Source organism: Barbus barbus, assembly GCF_936440315.1.
Source record: "Barbus barbus genome assembly, chromosome: 21".
Taxonomy (NCBI): Eukaryota; Metazoa; Chordata; class Actinopteri; order Cypriniformes; family Cyprinidae; genus Barbus; species Barbus barbus.
Window position 1 is genome coordinate 18,474,769 of NC_136749.1, and position 21,374 is coordinate 18,496,142.

Consider the following 21,374-nt stretch of genomic DNA (forward strand, 5'->3'; position numbering starts at 1 on the left):
GATCCATGACGAGAACTTTAATAACAAGGAGAACAGCAGACACATTCTGTCACAAGGCTACTTGAGAATAAACCAAAAGATTATTTTTAAATCAATTTTAGTGGATATATGTTTCAGTTGATGTCCACCATGAAATTATTTCAATTTGTTAAATGCTGCTTTTTGTGAGTGGAGATTTGATCAAATTAGTTTTAAACTTTATCCGATACTAATCCAAAAGACTGGAGAAGTCATGGGAACCTTTTGAGAGCAAATCATTTGGTGAAAATGAGAAAACTTGTTTTATAGAGTGACTCGTATAATTCACTCCTGTCATTTTAACTGGCTACGTTACAGCTGCTGTTATGCGAGAGTTCAGCAGATGAACTTGAATAATCATTTCCGGACACAAGGGTACTTCAGTGCACCTCTATCTCCTCCTGGCGGCTGCAGAAGAATATCCTCGTTCTATTAGTTTGGTCTGGAACAAGATCTCTACATCGATTACTCTCTTAATACCACATTAGGCTAGTGAGTCTGTGGCATTTATTCAGCTGTCAAGCTGGTATGATCTGATAACATTTTCAAAACCTTTAGATGATCTCCTCATGATGCAGTAATTTTTGCCTTACGCAACAGATTTAAGTCCTATCCCGAAATCTGGTCCCCTGCTCTATTTTAACTTGTCATGTCATTAATTTTAATTATAAATACCCATCATACCGTCTTTACATATCTGTGAAATAGATTTAGGTGTCAGGATGAGTTTAGCTTACAGCAGGGCTCCTCGAAAGACTGCGGGAAACCGCATATCCAGGCTGCTGGATGCAGAGGAGGAGGATGAGTTCTACAAGACCACCTATGGAGGATTTCACGACGTGAGTGATGAAATATCACCTGTGCGGCTAGTCATGGGCTTGTGTTGACACATTTCCGCAGCTGAATACATTTATACTTCGACATAAACGTTTGGACTTGAACCTGGAAGAATATGCCCCGTCACTCTGATTTTATTATCTTGAGACTGGAGATCTCTATCACATGACTTTATGGAGTCATTGTGCTTTCATTTAGTAAAACAAACAGACAAAAAAAAAAAAAAAAACACATCACAAAAAAGAGGAATTTATACACAGTCTATAATATTTATGTGTTTTTGTATATAATTTTACATTTTGATTATTTCACATTTAGTTATTCTGTATGTTTGGTTATGTGACTCAATTTATTTTAATTCAGCTAAACTCAGTGTATTGCAGTGTATTGTATAGAGATTTACACAATTCATGTTGTAAAGCAGCTTCAAACATCTATTATTCCAATAATTTAGATATAGTATATATTGTATAAGTGATATATTCTAACTGAATGTATATTACAATATAAATATATAAATATAGTCACATTTTCTATACATGTAAAGCTGCAATTCCTTATGTATTATTCAATATGTTGTAATATATTAACATAATACATTGTTCTGGATATTTTGTTAATTAGTAATTAATTTAATTTAATATGTTCAATATATAATATATACATTAGTACATAAGGAAAATGTATGGAAATTTATTTTTGTGTAAGGTTAAGTAAATTGTAAAAACATGCATTATTCTGATAAATCAGATATTGTATATGACCCTGGACCACAAAACCAGTCATCATGAGGGTCAATTTTTTAAAATTGAGATTTATACGAATAAATAAGCTTTCCATTGATGTATGGTTTGTTAGGATAGGACAATATTTGTCCGAGATACAATTATTTGAAAATCTGTAATCTGAGGGTGCAAAAAAATTTAAATTAAATAAAATATAATATAAAAAATATTGAGAAAATAACTTTTAAAGTTGTCCAAAATGAAGTTCTTAGTAATGCATATTACTAATCAAAAATTAAGTTTTGATAAATTTACGATAGGAAATTTACAAAAAATCTTTATGGAACATGATCTTTACTTAATATCCTAATGATTTTTGGCATAAAAGAAAAAAAAAAACTATTATTTTGACCCATACAATGTATTTTTGGCTATTATTACAAATATATATAACCGTGCTACTTAAGACTGGTTTTGTGGTCCAGGGTCACAAATTGTATACATTATATAATCTAATTGAATGTAATCCAGGTGCTATGCAAATAATATGCTCATGTCTGAAGTCCTGAAAATGTGATTTCTGCAGGAATCAGGTGATGAAGAATATAAGGGTGACATGTCTGAAACGGAAGATGAGGTGGACAGTGACTTTGATATTGATGAAGGGGATGAACCTGACAGTGAGCAGGAGGAGGATGGGCCACGTCGAAAGAGCAGAGTGGTGACCAAAGCCTACAAGGTAGAGGAGAGTCACTAAGAAAAAGAACCATAAAACCATCATAAAAAGCTACCATGAATAGTTTCAGATGACTGGGAATATAGTGCACGAGTCGTATAAACTAGTTTTATGATTCATTTATGGTGCTTTTGCGTCCTTTTTGAAGTTCCTCTTTGAATTGTATATAAAATACTGACCAGTACATTCTGTACAGAAAGTAAATAATGACAAGTTTCATATTTACACCAACTGTAATCACAGAACCTTGTGTTTGTGTAGGAGCCAGTTAAAGTGGTGCGGCAAAAACCAAAACAACGGAAACTGGCTGAACTGCCCAGGAAGACTGACAAGACAAAGATCGACAAATACAACCCCCCTGAACTACAGGAGGACATCAGCAAGAGTGAGACTTTTGCACTTTATTTACACATGCACATGTGACATGACCGGGCATATATAACAGAAGTGTACCCTTAAAGAGTTCACCCAAAAATTTAAATTCTGTCATTAATTACTCGCCCTCATGTTGTTCCAAACATGTAATACCTTCATTCATTCCATCTTCCGAACACAAATGAAGATATTTTTGATGCATTTCGAGAGCTCTCTGACCCTGCCATAGACAGCACACCCTATAGCGTCATTTTGGAGAGTATCTCATACGTAAACAACATATGCTATTCTGTGTCAGCAGCACCATACACGGATGCGCTGTTTACGTTGCTTATGCTTTGATCTGAACATTAACAACGTATCTGCATACATATGTTGCATACATTGTTTATGTATGTGATACTCAGTGTTGGGAGTAACGCTTTACAAAAGTAATATTACAGTAGTACAACCCGAATTCCGGAAATATTGAGACATTTTTTAAATTTGAATAAAATGAAAACTAAAAGACTTTCAAATCACATGAGCCAATGATTTAATCACAATAGAACATAGAGAACATAACAAATGTTTAAAGATTCAAGATTCAAGAGTTTTATTTGTCACATACACAATTATACAGAGTATAACCAGCAGTGAAATGTAGGTCCGCTCCAAGGACAGTGCAATTATAAGAATACAAATATTAAGAAGAAGTACAAACATAAAATAAAAGAGAAGATAAAATAAGATAAGATAGGATAAAAAATATAAATATAAATGTGCAGGTCAGTATGTTGTTGACAAATAGTAATGAGAGGAATGTGCAAAAAATAATGTGCAAAAAGTTGTACAGGGTATTTGAATAGCAGCAATATGAGGTAGAGAAAAATTATGAATAGCTTATTGATATATGATATTTACATGGAGAAAAAATTATGAATAACTTATTGATATGGTGATATTACATGGAGTCAAGTGATATTATGACACAGAGTTAGAGTTTAGGAGCCTGATGGCCTGGGGGAAGAAGCTCCTCCTAAGTCTCTCAGTTTTTGCCATCAGGCTACGGAAGCGCTTACCAGATGGAAGCAAAGTGAATAGACAGTTACCAGGGTGATTAGAGTCCTTGAAGATTTTAACGACTAAGACTTTAAAAGGAGAAATTTTACACTTGTACCCACTAAATGAGCTCATTTTCAAATTTAATGCCTGCTACAGGTCTCAAAAAGTTGGCACGGGACAACAAAGGGCTGAAAAAGCAAGAAATTTTGAAAAGATTCAGCTAGAAGAACATCTAGCAAATAATTATGTCAATTGACATCAGGTCTGTAACATGATTAGCTATAAAAGGGATGTCTTAGAGAGGCAGAGTCTCTCAGAAGTAAAGCTGGGCAGAGGCTCTCCAATCTGTGAAAGAGTGCGTATAAAGATTGTGGAATACTTTAATAACAACGTTCCTCAACATCAAATTGCAAAGGCTTTGCAAATCTCATCATCTATAGTGCATAACATCATCAAAAGATTCAGTGAAACTGGAGAAATCTCTATGCGTAAGGGACAAGGCCAAAGACCTTTGTTGGATGCGCTTGGTCTTCGGGCCCTCAGACGACACTGCATCACTCATCGGCATGATTCTGTCTTTGACATTACTAAATGGGCCCAGGAATACTTCCAGAAACCACTGTCGGTAAACACAATCCACCGTACCATCTGCAGATGCCAACTAAAGCTCTATCATGCAAAAAGGAAACCATATGTGGACACGCATTAGTAATAAAATTTGGGTAATATTATTACTCTTTACAATCTCAGCGATGCAAGTTACAACAACAAATTTTAACTCAAAATTAAGTGGGGAATTTACCAACACCGCAAAACACCACCAGAGACAAAAATCTGTGTGTAAAATAGTTTGTCTATTTCCTGTTGCTGGAATTCGATGGTTAAGATGACTGCAAAGATGGATTCTACATTTCTGAGGAGGACGCACACTCCCGTTATATTCAGTTCATCAGAGAAAAGGATAAGAATGCATAGTCAGGTGCAATCTTTATGCAACACCAAACTCTCAACATGGAGAAATAGCACGAGTAACACCTGGAAACACCTGGACTGGTGCCACTATAAAATCTGTTTTTAATTAAATCATAGTCCATTCATAAAATGAACGGATACGCGAAATATATTTGACTTAACCTAATTAACAGATTAACAAAACGAAAGGAAATGAGTGACATATGCTGCTGAGTTTGGTTCATTTTTGTGTGGCGTGGCGTGGCGCTCTACGAAAGTTTGTGGAAAGGAAACCGCGATGACAGAAATAAAAGTAAACACATTTCAGTTTCAAATGATCTGTAAGACCAAAAATGCCGGAGTATTTTTTGATTGTTTGTTTCCACTGTTCGATCGTGCCAGCGCCTCAAGGTTGATTCTACTCACACATATAGCATTGCAAACATTGCAGCTTGTTCATTATCAGAATAAAATACAGTCAACCACACATAGATACACTGGTTAATTTAAATAGTGTGTACTAGTACAATCCGTGCCGTTCAACCTGAGCTCGGGCCAAATACATTTGCTCATGTGACAAGGATGTTTTTACGCGAGTTAAGTGCAAAGCCTGGTTCAGGCCTACATAATAAATAATAGTTTAGCATTCAAATACATTGCGAATATGGACACATTTCATTGGATTCATGCCGAATGAGAGGTAGGCTGCGTGAGAACAGCGCTGTTTGCTTTTAGTTTTGCTTTAAATTAGCCTAATTTGTTTTGGCTTGTTTAGCAACTTATAGGCTATTTTTCATTCTTGTTTTGTTCTGAAAGCCGTTCAAAATAGCCTATAGGCCAGGTATTGTGTTTGTTGTTTGTACATTATAAAATTTAGCTTTATTTACAGGTGTTATTTATGAATGTAATAATGTGGTTTGTGCTTATCTGTGTTTAACCTAAACGACAACGTAACATTAATGTAGCATAACCGGTATCTAAATATAATTTTATAATTTTTATGCTATATAGACCTACCACATTACCTTCCACTGGATGTATAATGAGCAGCAATAAACTACATTTTGGCATTTTATAATGCCTAGACATACTTATGTGGATATTTTGGTGAAAGTAACTCAAAAGTAGTGTAACGCATTACAATTCCGAGAGAGTAATATTACAATGTAACTAATTACTTTCAAAATACAGTAACTAGTAATATACAATGTATTAAATTTTGGAAGTAACTTGCCCAACACTGGCGATACTCTCTGAAATGGCGCTATAGGGTGACACGGAGGAGACGAATTGTTGAATGAAGTCATTATTTTTGTTTTCTTTGCACACTCGTAGCTTCGTAAAATTAGGGTTGAAGCACTTATGTCACATGGATTATTTTAATGATCTCCTTGCTACGTTTCTGAGCCTTGATCATGTAAGGATCCTTGCTGTCTTTGGGAGGGTCAGAGAGCTCTCAGAATGCATCGAAAATATCTTAATTTGTGTTCCAAAGATGAACGAAGGTCTTACGGGTTTGGAACGTCATGAGGATAATTAATGACAGAATTTTAATTTTTGGGTGAACTATCCATTTAAGAAGCAAAAGTATATGGGAATATACTGGAAAATATAATGCAATATATGAAATAATACAGTTCCATAAATGGGAAACTAGTGCTTATACCACAATATATCCATGGACTGTTTATTGCTATATATTAATACATATAAAAAATATACTGCACTGCATGTAATATCTTAATTGAAACACTCAATTAATTAATTTCTCCTTCATGAGTTAACACAAATCGGTGTACATAAAGCTTAATATATTCATGAACTTTGACACGTCACATATGAAAATATATGCAATGGTATATCAGAAATAAAGTGTTTACTGATAAGAAATATAATTATTTTTTAGATTTTTGGACGGTTGAATTTCTTGTTAAAATCATGGCTACATGGTGGGTGGAAAATGAGATTTGACATGTTTAACTTGATGGATTGAGTGCTATATAGTAATATTGTATTAATGCAATATATTATTCTTACATTTTCAAATAATTTTATGTATGTGTAGAAATATATCAGTTATTTTGATTTATACATTATGTGATTTTTATTTGCTTAAAATCTGACTATTTTATGCAATGACTCACAAACAGTATTATTTTCTTTTTTCTATTTTCTTTGTATTATTTTCTTTTTTCTTTTTTGTACCCTTCCTCTTTCCAAGTAATTGACTGCCATAAAAATAGTTTCTATAAACAAAAAGTTGTGTATGTTGTGTATGTATCAACAAAATTATCCAACAGGGAGTGAGTAGATGTTAATGATAACAGAGATTTACAAAACTAATAACAATTTCTATGAACCTCTGATTGCACATTTACAATATACTCATAAACCACAAACAAAATAACATCAGGTTCTGAAGTCATTGTTTCTTCTTCACATGAATTAGATCCAGTGCAATAAATTAGATTCCAGAAATAATCTATAAAGATTTATCTAATTCTAAATTAGATAAATTAGATTAGATTCCAGTGCAATAAAATGTGCTTGTTGGGGAAGCTTTCAGTGAGTCAAGTTTACATTCCTTCCTTGAACAGCAACAGTTTATGCACGTGGCAACCACATCATAAACTCTGGAGAGTGTTATAGTAAATGTTAGTGAACTTTGAAATTGTTTTTGTCTTAGACAGGAAGTCGGTGCGTCAGTCAACAACAGAACACACACGGCTGACGTACCTGAGGCTGCAGGAGAGGCAGGTTGCTCCACGTCGAAGAAAGGGTACAAGACATGAGCGACCTTTGACCCAGGCTGAACTTTTAGCAGAGGCTAAGGTCACAGCAGAGATTAACCTTCGATCACTGGGTGAGGAATTGATAACTGATAACTACAAATTGTTCTGTCTATAAAACTTGAATGCTAATAGATGTTTGTGATTTTTGTTTTTGGCAGAAAACTATGAGCGTTTGGAGGCAGATAAAAAACGCCAGGTTCATATGAAGCGTCAGTGTGTGGGATCTGTTATCAGATATCATTCTGTGCTCATGCCACTGGTGTCTGACGTCACTTTTAAAGAGGAAAACGTGGATGTAGAGGGGTACTTCACCTGGTTCCTCATCTCTTACTGAATGTTTACTTTTTACTTCTTTTACTTTGTAGACTTTAGACTTTTATTGTCTTTCAGTGGGTGTGTATCTATCTATCTAACCTTTATATACCTTTATACTGGCACTTATGTAGATAAAGTCTCTGAAGTGTTCTCATGTTTACAAATACTCCTCCATTCATTAATTTGACCTTAAATGACAAAATCAAATGTGATTTTTTTTTTCTATTTAGAGGTGAACTGAGTAATTTTGTTTTGAGTAATCTTATGCATATTTTTTATTTATTTAAAAAAACATGTTAAGCATCCTTTAAGTATAATATAAATAGAATAAACAATTAAAAAACACATTTCAAAAGAAAAGAAATATAATTCCAAAACTATCATTTTATACAAATGAAAAATTGTAATAATTATTTTGGCTTCACTGTTTAACTTTATCATCTTAGTAGGTACCATTGCAGTTCGGTCAAAAGTAAATTAAACTTAGATTTATTAATTACGTTAAATGTTAATTTATTTATAATACCTAAGATCTTAGTTAAAGATTTTCATCTTTTGTTATGGTTTTGTAAAATAAAATCTATATATTTTTTTGTTTTATATATATATATATATATACAATGAAATCACATCTTTTTAAAATTGTTTAAAAAATTTAAATGAGAAAAAATGAGTGCACCTGTATATTTTTTGTCTTTATATATATATTTTATCTTCACATCTCATTAACAGTTTGGACCAAGACGCCCAACAGAATCCAGGCCCTCACCCTCCACAAGCTCTTTTCCAGTCAGAATCAACCCTTACTGCGCCGCCTAGTGTTGTCTCCGCCAACACAGCTGCTGTAAACCTTTCCCTGTCATCAGGGCCTGCCAAATGCTCCCGCACCTACATCACATTCAGTGATGATGAATCCTTCCAGCGTTTCTTTCCCCAGTCCCCACCTCCTCGAATTCCTGTCCAGGAGGTCTGCCCTGTTACCCATAAGCCAGCGCTCTACCGAGACCCCATCACAGACATTCCCTACGCTAATGTACAAGCCTTTAGGATCATCCGGGAAGCCTATAAAAAGTATGTGGCGGCCCATGGCCTGCCTTCCACTGGCACAGCAACTCCAGCCGACACCACTGCAAAGAATCTGCGCCAGAAGATCATTATTAAACAAGGCATGTAGAACAATACACAAGATGGAAATCTATCTATCTATCTATCTATCTATCTATCTATCTATCTATCTATCTATCTATCTATCTATCTATCTATCTATCTATCTATCTATCTATCCATTCAAAATTAATAAATATTCTTTGGTGAAATACAGTATATCTGCATAAAAATGTTTGCTGCGAAATCTATGTCCAGTGTATTTGTAAGTGCAATAAGCTGCATAATTGAATGTGATTTTTGCATAAATGCTTAATGTAACTTTATTTATTGTTTTTTTTTTAAATGCACTGTTTAATTTAATTTATTATGTAGTGATATGTATTTATAATGTGTCCGTATTATTTAAAACAGCATTAAAGATTGCTGTCGAGTGGCCTTTGCCCAAGATGTCATTATTTTTTTTTAAATAATAATTTGTGGATAATAATTATGCATATATAATGTGGGCCATCTATATAATTAGTTTATGTTGGAAAGAACCCACTTAGTACTCAATGCAGCCAATGTATAACCTTCAACATTAAATTCGAAACAGATCTTCAATCAGGGGTCTCTCTGACTTGCAATACAGCCTCTATACCCTAGAGGACACTCTCTACTAAAATGTTACGCGTTTAATGAGTAAACCTGAGTTACTCAAATAGATGACTACATGGACCTTCTCTGCAGTGTCAGCCTACTCTCTCTGTCCCTCTGTTTCATAGTCATTAATCTCTCAAATCCAAAATAATGAAGTGCTGACCTCATGAAGAGTAGCTCGTATCCCTGTCTCAGCTCAACCCAGATAGCAAGCGAGGATAGTCAGCGAAGAAGGGAGGGCTTAAGGGGGGAACGACTACCGGGGAGGGGGGGCGAGCGAGGGGCTATTCTCTGATTTCAAACATAGTTGCTGTACAGAAGATCCCAGGAGCTCTGAGTCCTAGTGAGGGTAGGTAACACACTAACTCTCTTCCTGTAATCTGTGTCTGTCTCTTTTAGCACTAGGACCACATTAGTATAAGTTTTTTAGACGCTGTATATAGTTATGTATAGTAAGCAGCATTTTTTTTATTTATTGACTATTTAATTTATTTGAAATTTAAAATGGTTGCATTCAGCTGCTAATTGCATGGATTATTGTTTTGGTGATTTTGTTAAAGCAGTCAGTGTAGTTTATGCATAGAGGCCTCAGTGGGTGGTTTGTAGTGTAAAGTGTATAGTAAAAGGTTAAAGCTCAAGTTAGTAGATATTTGGAGACTCAAGATACTGTTGGATTAGTTGGATAATTTTTTTTGGTTTAGAGTAAGGCTTTATGGAGAACATTGTTTTGCTGAGTCTGCCTGCAGATGCACCTGTTAATGTGAGAGCATGTCAAAACAACGATCTTGTGACAGTTTTTTTTTTTTAAATACATGCTGATTGTCATCCTTTTTTGGTGGTATAATGTTCTTACACACATTTTTGTTTTCAAAACAGACCTTATTTTCCCAGACAGCCTTGCTTGCAATAGTGCTTCACACTGCAGCTTTGCAAGCAGAAAGGATTTACGCAGCTGGAAGTAGCTGACTTGTGAAGCTAAAATTAATCTGAGGGTTGATTTGGAATTTTACACTTGGGTGGTTAGACCCAAGTCAACCTACAAATAGTGTGAAGTCTTTTGAGCTGTGTGTCAGCTGGAAAATGCTCCCAATGATCAAACTCCATAACTGAACTATGGATCTGAATAAAAAGGTTGTTTTTAGGCTCTTGCTGCACGTCAGGAGAGTTCTGGACACTTGGCAAGGTCACTTTTGGTGTTTCTGGTGGATGATATGGTGTCTGATGTGTCAGTGCCCAATATTTGTTCTGCGTCCTTCTGAAGTACCAGAGGGGGAATTGGGTTTCTGAGACCCAACCAAAGTTTTTGTCATATGGACGGTAATAACTTTATGGACTCTCGAAGGAAAACAGTCAGCAGAGGCAGGTTGCTTTCGGAGATGTTTAGTCAGTTTGCAGTTTGGAAATTGCCATGTTTTACAAGAAAAAAAGCAGATATAAGAAAGGGCTAAAAATAAAGGTTCCAGATGTTTTATTTTCTCGCAAACATGCCATAGAAGAACAATGTTGGATTCATCTTTTAATGAACAATTCTTTTGCTCAGTGAAAAGAAGGGTTTAAGAATCTAAAGAATATTTTTCCACTGTAAAGAATCTTTATGGAAAGTTTCCATGGATGTTCAAATTTCTTCATGGAATCATAGACACCATTACACTCTTAAAAATAAAGGTTATTTATTAGCATATTTGGTTCCATAAAGAACCTTTAGCATCCATGGAACTTTTCCATTTGACAAAAGGTTCTTTATAGTGGAGTAAGGTTCTTTGGATGTTCTTCACACTAAGAAAATATGGCTCTTCTTTTAAATACAGTTTACTGATGAAGGTTCTTCTTTGGAACCTTTATTTTTAAGAGTGTGGAATTTCTGCCTAGTTCTGTCAGTATTGTTTTTCTTTTTTTTCCCCGCAAGTTTAATTGCTTAAGCAATTCAATACACATGGCATATTAGATTTAGTTTGTTTGATTTGCTGTTTAATCATTATAATAATTAAAGTCAGAACACCATATTATGACATTTTTAAAATGATTCTGATTAAAATGATCAAATATATATACAATGATTAAAATGGTCTGTTCAATATACACAAATCAATTCAATTGAACTCCAATCACAGAATATTAAAATTCTTATTTAAAAGATCAAAATCGAATTATAATTTGTACATTGTGTTGGATTTTTTAAATTACTGTACTGACTAAAAATAAATTGAGTTAAAGAAATATTTTCTCAATTTGGAAAGGTCAAATGTTGACTGCTGCCTTGCAACAGTGAAATAACAAGGATTCCATGTTGAAGGACTAATTTAAAAACCCTTTTCACAACTAGTGAGCCTGAACAGGTGAAACTCAGCTAATACTTTTAAGGCTTGAGTTGGTGTCCTTTGGGAGCTGTGAGAACAGGTGTTAGGAACAGGCAGACTGCCGCTCTTTCCTGGGATATGTGCACAACATAAAAAGATGACACCTGGTCGGCAGAAGGCCTGCTTTTGGCCTGTATGTTTATTGTAAGGTTGAAGAGACAAAGTAGTTAATGGCTATTTATAATCCCTGAGCCGTCAATCTTGTAGACTGACAGGTTCCTGAAAGAATGGTGTCAGATGCATTGCCAATTTCTGAGAGCAAGGTCTTTTAGGAGTTCACATAAAATAGTGTAATTTGAATTTGTTCAGAACTGAGATCACACAATTAAACTTGCATTTAGTTAGATATATAACAATAGTTCTGTTTTAGCCATATCAAGCAAACATTTTTCATTCAAAGCAATTTAGCCCGTCTCCAATTCATTCAGTTCTCTTGTTTTGTATTTCTAGTTTTGCCGTTAGTTCAATGAAAGACAACTGAAGTAACTATAAACAACATAATTTTCTGCAAATGATTCATAACTATTTTTGAAATGAGGTAAGGACTGAGTTTAGCAATGGTAATGCTGTTTCTGGAATCAGTAAACTTGTGGAGGGTTGATTGATGTGTACACACTTTAGTTTTTATTTTCTGTTCTTAGCTCTCTGATCCTCTGGCTTTACAAATTAGTGCCACACTACTCTGGTCTAACACCTATGATAGACAGACAACCACAAATACACACCCAAAACAAACACATTTTGTCTTTTGTATTTTTTCCATATTGTAAAATCAGCCATCGCTAACTCTAATAATCTGCATTATTTAATAAAATTTAATTTTATTTAATTTGATTTATTTTAATGATTTATTTTACAAGCATCAGGAGTGTATGAAGAGTGCAGAGCATAACAGACCCTTGTGATTCATTGTGTGATATGTAGCAGTAATGTTCATTAGCATATATTTATAGACCATTACCTCAGTGGTCTGCAAATGCTTTTACCACATTATTGTAAACATTGATTGCCCAACTTACAGTTTGACTAAAAACTTAAAAGTAATTTAATTAGAAATATTTACACATCAAAAGCATGTGAAAGATTACAATCAGACATTTTTGGAGAGCTTTAGCTTTGTGTTATGCAAAGCCATCTCAGATTACAAGCACACAGATGCAATTCTTTTTAAGTTATTTATTTATTTATTTATATATCTTTAAAGTTATATGTGCAAACATGCAAAAAATCTTTCAGTATCAGTAGTCTTTTTTCACTGTAAAAATATCTAATATCAGTTTACACAAGGCAATATTTTTAATATGTTCCAACATGTAGTTACAGACGGATGAGTTCCGGTCAGTTGCACAACATGTTAGGCTGTATTGTCTGTAGTTTGTGTTGTAGATCCAGTTTGGGTGTGGTGGTCTGAAACTGGTGACTAGCCCATGACTCTATCAGTCTGTTTCACAAGGCAGACGGGCGGCAACATGGGCCACCTTCGCATGAGTGCGAGCCAGTGATAACTCCTCACAGTTCTAACCTTCTCCTTCTTACTGTAACCCAAAACCCAAGCGTTACTGTTCAGAGACTAAAAATAGACAAGATTCTCTCTGTCTCTCTGCCTTGAAATGAAAGAAGCAGTGAGTACTTTCCTCATGGTCCCATATGATCGGCGAGTCTACTGTAATTACATCGTGTTGTCAGAAAGTCCTATCTCTGTTCCCAAGTACATTGTACCTTCAGACCCCCAAAAGCTCTTCATGTACACAAATGCTAGCCTTGTCCTTTTAATTCAACTGGGCTTTGTGGCATTTAACAATGTAAGCAGTTCCCTATCATGCCCTTTCAATGGCTGGCTCTTTTGGCCAGGCTGAAAGTGACTTGGACTGGAAAGCTTGAAAGGTTTTCCCATTCATTCTCAACTTCTACAGAAAGCATTGAGGGACCGAATAAAGCAAGAAGCCATTATTGTGCCTTATTTGCAAGCCAAATATAGTAAAACAAGATTTTTTTTTGTTCAAGTTTCTGGCTTAAACTTTATTTCTCTCTCAGGGCTCGCTGTCTCTGGGCGAGCTGTGTACATTGAGAGTACCACCGAGCAGCAAGCATGTCTAAGAGCGATCCCCGAGACATTGACGAGGATGCCATCCTCAGGGGCCTCAGTGCCGAAGAGCTGGACCAGCTGGAGTATGACCTACAGGAGATGGACCCTGAGGTACTATGCCATACAACTGTTTGAAACTAAAGCATAGATAGGTTTCACTTGTGTAGACTTTAAAATGTTTTGCCACATGCACTTATGTTTGAGGAGACACCAGTGGTAGGTAATTTAAGGCTGGAATACACTGCACAACTTTTTTTTGCCCTTAGTTGCTTAAAAGGATAGTTCACCTAAAAATGAAAATTACCCCATGATTTACTCGCATTCAAGCCATCCTAGGTCTTTGAAGCTTTGTAATGGCACTGAATGATGGTCAAGATTTTGAAGCCCAAAAAAGTGAATCCATCCATCATAAAAAGTCATCCACATGGCTCCGGGTTGTTAATAAAGCCTTCTGAAGTGAAGAGATGCATTTGTGTAAGAAAAATATCCATATTTAAAACTTTATAAACCGTAATCGTTAGTTTCCGTTAACTGTCATACGTGCGTTCATTAGAAAGTGGCGTTCCAGCAGATGACGTAGGCGTAGCATAATCTCTGGTGAGAATATGCTAGTCTCTACGAGAAGTTTTGTTTACAAGGAAAACTAGCCTGCTTTTGGCTTATACCGAAAACCTTTTGTTTGGTTCTCTTCTCTGCACTTCCGCATTCGTCACTTCTCACTGGAGCTTACGCCTACGTCCTACATCATCCACTGGAACACCACTCTCTTGTGAACGCATTTATGAAGTACTTTTTAAGATAGATGGATGCACTTTTTTGGGCTTCAAAATCTCAATCACCATTCACTGACATTATAAAGAGCCAGGACATTTTTAATATAACGATTGTATTTATCTGAAAGAAGAAAGTCTTTTACACTTAATGGCTTGATGGTGAGTAAATCATGGGGTAATTTTTATTTTTGGGTGGACTTGGTCTGTCTGCAGATTTGAGTTCACAGATTTCACAGAAAATCAGGTGGTGACTTTTCAGCTTCAGATTATCATTCCATCCAGTTGTTTTGAGACAGTCAAAAACGAGGCACATGTTTATGTGTGAGTTTCTAGTGTTTGGAACAGCTTCAAAGTATGATAGTGTGTGATCGTCAGTCGGTTGGGGTATATTGCTAGTTTTTATCTGTAGCCATTTACAAAGTCGGCAAGTTTATGATGCAAAACACACAAACAAAAAATAATGGAATGTACAGTCAGCCGTTCATTATTGCAAAATAAAAGGCCCTCTGAAGACATTTTCACTACAATCGAGACACAAGCTGGCATCAGTGGCATTTGCATGAATGAGTCCAGGATGTGATGCGAGAGACATGAAAGTACTGGTATTTATATCAGTGATCTGATATAAACCATAGCCATGGGCGACAGCAAATATCTGAAAATATATGACAGCTGAATGCTCTGATTAACCAAGTATTCCAGAGAGCTATGTTATAAATAAGCAATTGCTGCTGTACTTGGCAGTGCTCAGAATGCATTTTGTTTTCACAGAAAAAGCAATTTTAACATTGTAATTCTTGTTTCCCATTGGGGGAAAAAAAACCTGACAGAATTATTTTTTTTTTTTAATTTTGTAAGGATGAACCGATTAAATGTATGAATGTGTGTGTGTGTGTGTGTGTGTGTGTGTGTGAATGGGAGATTTCTGACTGCAGAAATAATTTTAAACATAATGATTTTCTCGACCTTTCAGAATGACATCCTTCCAGCCGGGTTCCGTCAGCGTGACCATACCAAGAAAACTCCCACAGGCCCCTTTGATCGCTTCGCCCTGATGGATTTCCTGGAGAAGCAGGCCATGGAACACAAAGACAGAGAAGACCTGGTGCCCTTTACAGGGGAGAAGAGAGGTACTACCAACACTGGATTCTTTTTAACATAACACTTTTTAACAAACAAATGTGTTTTGAAATATTCAACTGAAGGCAGATTTGCTACTACTACTTAGTCATTATTCTGAACTTTTATAGAATTTAAAATGATTCATTAATAATTATATTATATATAATTTTCTGATTATAATTGTATAGTTTGTTTCTTTCTTGTGTTTGTATAATAGCTATAAGTAAAGAGAACATTTCCCTTTCCCGCCACTGTCTGTAGGAAAGGCCTTTGTCCCTAAACCAGGATCAGGACAAATCCCTGTGGAGGAACAGATCACTCTGGAACCTGAGCTGGAGGAAGCACTGAAGAACGCAACAGATGCTGAAATGTGTGACATTGCAGGTGGGCATCACATTTCCACTCTGCTCCTGTTGTTTCTTTTTACATGATATAAAGGGAAGGGGTGTGTGGCCAGGAATGGTGACCCATACTTGGAATTTGTGCTCTGTGTTTAACCCATCCAAGTGTACACACAGTAGTGAACATACACCCGGAGCAGTGGGTAGCCAATGCTGCGGCGCCCGGGGAGCAGTTGGGGGTTCGGTTCCTTGCTCAAGGGTCTCACCTCAGTCGTGGTATTGAGGGTGGAGAGAGTGTTGGTTATTCACTCCCCCCACCTCCACAGACCTGAGACTCGAATCCACTACCTTCGGGTTACAAGTCCGACTCTCTATCCATTAGGCCACGACTGCCCACTATATAAAGCAACTTATGATATCCGGTTGGGAGTGCTCTAGAGATATGCAATACAACTCTTCTCAAACTAATCCTCACTTTAAACCTGTAACGTCCTGTAAACAGCTCTGACTGTAATCCAAATTTTGATCCTTGACTAAGGACTAATCCTATTGCTATTGTAAACAGCTGATCACAATACCTCTTGCATAACATTTGTCAATAAAACCCTTTCTAGCTTCATCTTCTCTATTTGCTTTGTACAATCAGCGTCTCATATGACAACTTTTTTAATATATATATAATAGAAGCAGCCTAGCTGACTTATATGTGTAACTATGAACGGTGTAGGTCATGCACAGAATTATACCACACAGTATCTATTTCCCCAAGCGCAGCAGTTCACCAAAATAAAATGAGCAACAGCCAACTAGTCAACATGAACAGAGATGGAATGAAAATGTTTGGGCTCGTGTGTTAAGTTGGCTGCAAGTCGTCTCTGTGCTAGAAACACTCTATGATTGTGTGTTTGCAGCATTTAGCCAAACATAAATATCACTTATCTTACTGCTTCTATTAAAAATGCAACACGAGACACAAAGAATTCACATTATTCTTGATTTAGCACACTAAAGTGATGGAAACAGGCCAATTGTCTAATTGTCCTTGAGAACTTAATAGAAAGCCTTTGCCCTTAAGGACATTTAAAGCTGTAGAGTTTTGGAGCGTGTCACTGGCTGCAGATTTCCCAGCAGAGCCCCTCATTCAGAACACAGTTTTAACTCTGGAACGCGTCCAGTTCCGGATTAAACTGCCAATAGGAGTTTGCCGTTGGTGATTTAATGGATGAGTCTGCTTTTGCTGAGATTGAGGGTAGCTAACTGGATTTCTAAATCTAAAAATCTGAATATGGAATTCAAGCTGAAGTACAAAGGTAAGATCTGGTCTATCCCATTCCTAAATTTATCTGCTGTTGCCCTACTGTATTTTTTCACCAGTCCAGCCACTGTTAATTGAAACTTGGAGGGGGAGTTTATAGTGGATTTACCGGTTAGTCAGCGCCACCTGCTGTTCAAATGCATATGTACAGTTTAACTTAAATATCTAGTCAGTTCTCTGCAGTGCAGCTTAAATGATTTGTGCCAGTATTTCTCACTAATTAAAAAAGATGAATTAATTAAAAACATTATATTTACATACATAAAATTTGTTTGTTTATTATTTAATAATTTGTAATAATATTAATTAAATCATTATTTAAAGATAGTAATTAAAAATCTATTATTATATCATTTTAAATGATTAATTATATTACTATATAAATGTATAAATAGAAACTTATCAGTAATAAAAATGTATTGACTATTAATTCATTAATGATACATTTGTCAACATTATAATCATTATTATTATATTTTATATTGAACTATTATTAATATTATTAATATAAACTATAAAATAATATTTTATATATTATTTAAACCTTTTAGATATTTAAATATCTATACATTTATTTAAATGGATAATTATTACTATTATTAAATTAAAATGTATTAATAATTGTATTACCATTTTATATTTATTATTATTATTATTATTGTTGTCGTTATTATTTTAATATTGATTTATTATGTTTTTATTAATACACTGGCATCCCATAAGAGTAGTCCAAAAGTATTGAATATGTATGCCATTAACTAATGAGATTCTCATATCCTCACAGCCATCCTGGGAATGTACACACTCATGAGCAACAAGCAGTATTATGATGCTCTGAACACCACTGGCAAGATTGCCAACACAGAAGGCATCAACAGTATGTATATATACAGCACATTTGACACTGAACCTCTTCATGTCAAACTAAAGTTTTATATAATGAGATTTTTCCGTTTTTGTTGAATTTACTTAATGTCACTTCAGCATATACAATAGTTCTATATCATAAGCTGGACTATGCTCTTTAGGTGTGGTGAAACCAGATGTGTATAAGATTTATCCCGACGAGCCTCCTAATGAGACAGATGTGGAGGACACTCTCCGCTGCGTCCAGAAAAATGACAGCAGCCTGATGGAGGTCAACCTCAACAATATCCCGGTAAACATGCTAACTGTACTCACACCTCAATAAGCATAATTATAAAAACATTACACTTTAGACATAATATTAATATTGTAAACAGATTGCCTAATTACACTTTCTAGTATTTGTTTTCTTGCAAGCATCTGATTAATTATAAGAATTGATGCATTTCTGTGCATGAGCAGAATGGGGTAGTAATGCCTGTTTGTGTTGCTGTAGGACATTCCCATCCCAACCCTGAAAACTATTTTTGAGGCTATGAAACGTAACACACACGTGTTAAGCCTCAGCATCGCTGGGACACGCAGTAATGATCCTGTGGCCTATGTAAGTCCTGAAGCCTGTGTTTTTGATGTTTCATTTATTCATTCATTGCTTCATTTCTTCAATCCCATATTTTTCTACAAACAAATCTGAAGATAAATTGCTGAATGTGTAATAGTGTCTTGATCAAATACAATCTAAAATATTAACCTATGTAAAGTTTAGTAAATGCTGTAAATAATAGTCAAAATATATGTTATAGATTCAAACCATGGAGCTTGTTTTTGTTCAATTTTATCAAAACTTTCCGTTTAGTTATGTATACTAAAGTTCATAAGTTTTAATACATTTTTCAGCAAGGATGATTTAAAGTGATCAAAAGTGACAAGAAAATATTTCTATTTAAAATAAATGCTGATTTTTTAAACTTTAACTTTTTTAACACAACTGTTTTCAGCATTGATAATAAGAAATGTTTCTTGAGCAGCAAATCAGCCTGTTAGAAGGATCATGTGATACTGGAATCTTAAATTTTATAACACAGGAATAAATTATATATATATATATATATATATATATATATATATATATATATATATATATATATATATATTACTGTATTTTTAAATGAAGTCTTGGTGAGCATAAGAGACAGAAACACACACACAAAAAAATCTTACCAACCCCAAACTTTTGACTAATCAATAGTTCTTTTTAATATTCTACATAAAATCATTTTCAACTCTGTTGTCTGTATGTATTGTGGAAATGATGGAGAGCTGATGTCAGCTGTTTCTCTTGCTCTGTTCCTGTGAGTCAGGCTATAGCTGAGATGTTACAGGTCAACACTACCCTGCAGAGCCTTAACATTGAGTCCAACTTCATTACTGCACAAGGCATGATGGCCATCGTCAAGGCACTGCGAGAAAACTCCACTCTGACTGAGATTAAGATCGACAACCAAGTAAGAGACTATGACACTCCTGCTAGAAACATCTGATGGCATGTGTTTAAAACTAAAAATGAAATTGTTCATGTGTGTTCTCACAGAGACAGAAACTGGGCGACTCAGTTGAGATGGAGATTGCAACCATGTTGGAGAACAACCCCAGCATCATAAAAATTGGTTATCATTTCACTCAGCAGGGCCCGCGTGCAAGAGCCGCAATGGCCATCACTAGAAACAATGATATCCGTGAGTGTGTTCCCAAAATATTTGCAGCTTGTGCTTGTATTTAGCTGAAAAATTCATTTTGGTGTTTGTTGCTACATTGAACTTAATATTTTTTGTATTTATCTCATCTCCAGTTCGTCAGCAGAGAGTAAGCTGAAAAGAGGATGGAATTTAGTTCATTTAGGAGGTATCAAAGTTCTCCATGTGCGCTCTTGGAAATCATAGATACTCCAGTAACAGCCAGGACAACCCCAACAGATGACCCTGATATGCTTTTATCATTCGCCATCGGCCATTGTGGATATCATTATCGCCAGCTTGATAAGACTCCATTGCTTTTTTGTGGATTTCATCAAATCAAAAGCTCTGATCTAATAAAATTGACCTGCTCCTTAATACCTCAGTTTGCAAACTTGAAAAAGACACCAGTTGCTCAGTTCATTTTCTGGTAATATGGTGCTCCCACAAAGGTTTTTTGTAAATATTTGAAATAAAATATTACATTCTATATTGTCTAATCAGACTTCAAAGTTTCATTAAATTACTATACCATCATTTAATACAGGTTTGTACTATCAAAACACTGACATACACTACCATATGTAATGTTATTCAGCAAGGATGCATTATACTGATCAAAAACAACAGCAAATACATTTTTAAACACTGTTACAGAAAAATAATGTTGCAAATAAATTTGTTCTTTTGAGCATTCTGTTCATCAAATACAAATACACAAAATAGTAAGCAGTGAAAATGTTCAACCGTGATAAAAAGAAGAATTGTTTTCTTAAAATCCAAATCTGCATATTAAAATGTTTACTGAAGGATCATGTGACACTGCATGATCACTGAAAATTCAGCTCTGCCATCACAGGGATAAATGATTTTAAAATCCCCAAAAAGGTTTCACAATATTACCATTTTTACTGTATTTCTTAATCAAATAAATACAACTTTGCTGAGCACTTCTTTCATAAACTTTTAAAAAGTCTTCCGGCCCCATATTTTTGAACAGTAATGTAAATACTGTCATTTCAAAGCAGATGCTCTCAGCAGACACACAGTACAAAACAGCTTCATTATCATTTGTAGATCTGGACTCTGTAACAATTTAGATTAGATTTAAATGATGCATTATTGAATTAATAGAGGACTGAGATAAAATGATGTATGATTCATGTCATAATTGTGATTATATGATGACCCAAACCCAGAGGCACAAAACAAATGGAACTATTCAACATCCCATGGCAGGG

General features: G+C 35.1%; 2 protein-coding genes across 2 annotated transcripts; both read left to right on the forward strand.

Annotated features, from left to right (window-relative positions):
* Window positions 1-457: 457 nt before the first annotated feature.
* Window positions 458-8,967, forward strand: LOC306887317 (vacuolar protein sorting-associated protein 72 homolog; the record flags this gene model as incomplete). Its single annotated transcript, XM_079444959.1, has 6 exons — window positions 458-857; window positions 2,167-2,319; window positions 2,578-2,701; window positions 7,373-7,549; window positions 7,637-7,781; window positions 8,526-8,967. Exons 1-6 carry the CDS (start codon window positions 741-743, stop codon window positions 8,965-8,967), a joined length of 1,158 nt encoding a protein of 385 aa, XP_079301085.1. The 5' UTR covers window positions 458-740.
* Window positions 8,968-9,589: 622 nt separating this feature from the next.
* Window positions 9,590-21,278, forward strand: LOC306887318 (tropomodulin-4-like). The gene is made up of 10 exons (XM_079444960.1): window positions 9,590-9,888; window positions 13,931-14,093; window positions 15,729-15,885; window positions 16,139-16,261; window positions 18,318-18,410; window positions 18,562-18,692; window positions 18,897-19,004; window positions 19,762-19,905; window positions 19,992-20,136; window positions 20,250-21,278. The coding sequence occupies exons 2-10, from the start codon at window positions 13,986-13,988 to the stop codon at window positions 20,270-20,272; spliced, it is 1,032 nt and encodes a 343-aa protein (XP_079301086.1). The 5' UTR covers window positions 9,590-9,888; window positions 13,931-13,985; the 3' UTR covers window positions 20,273-21,278.
* Window positions 21,279-21,374: the final 96 nt, after the last annotated feature.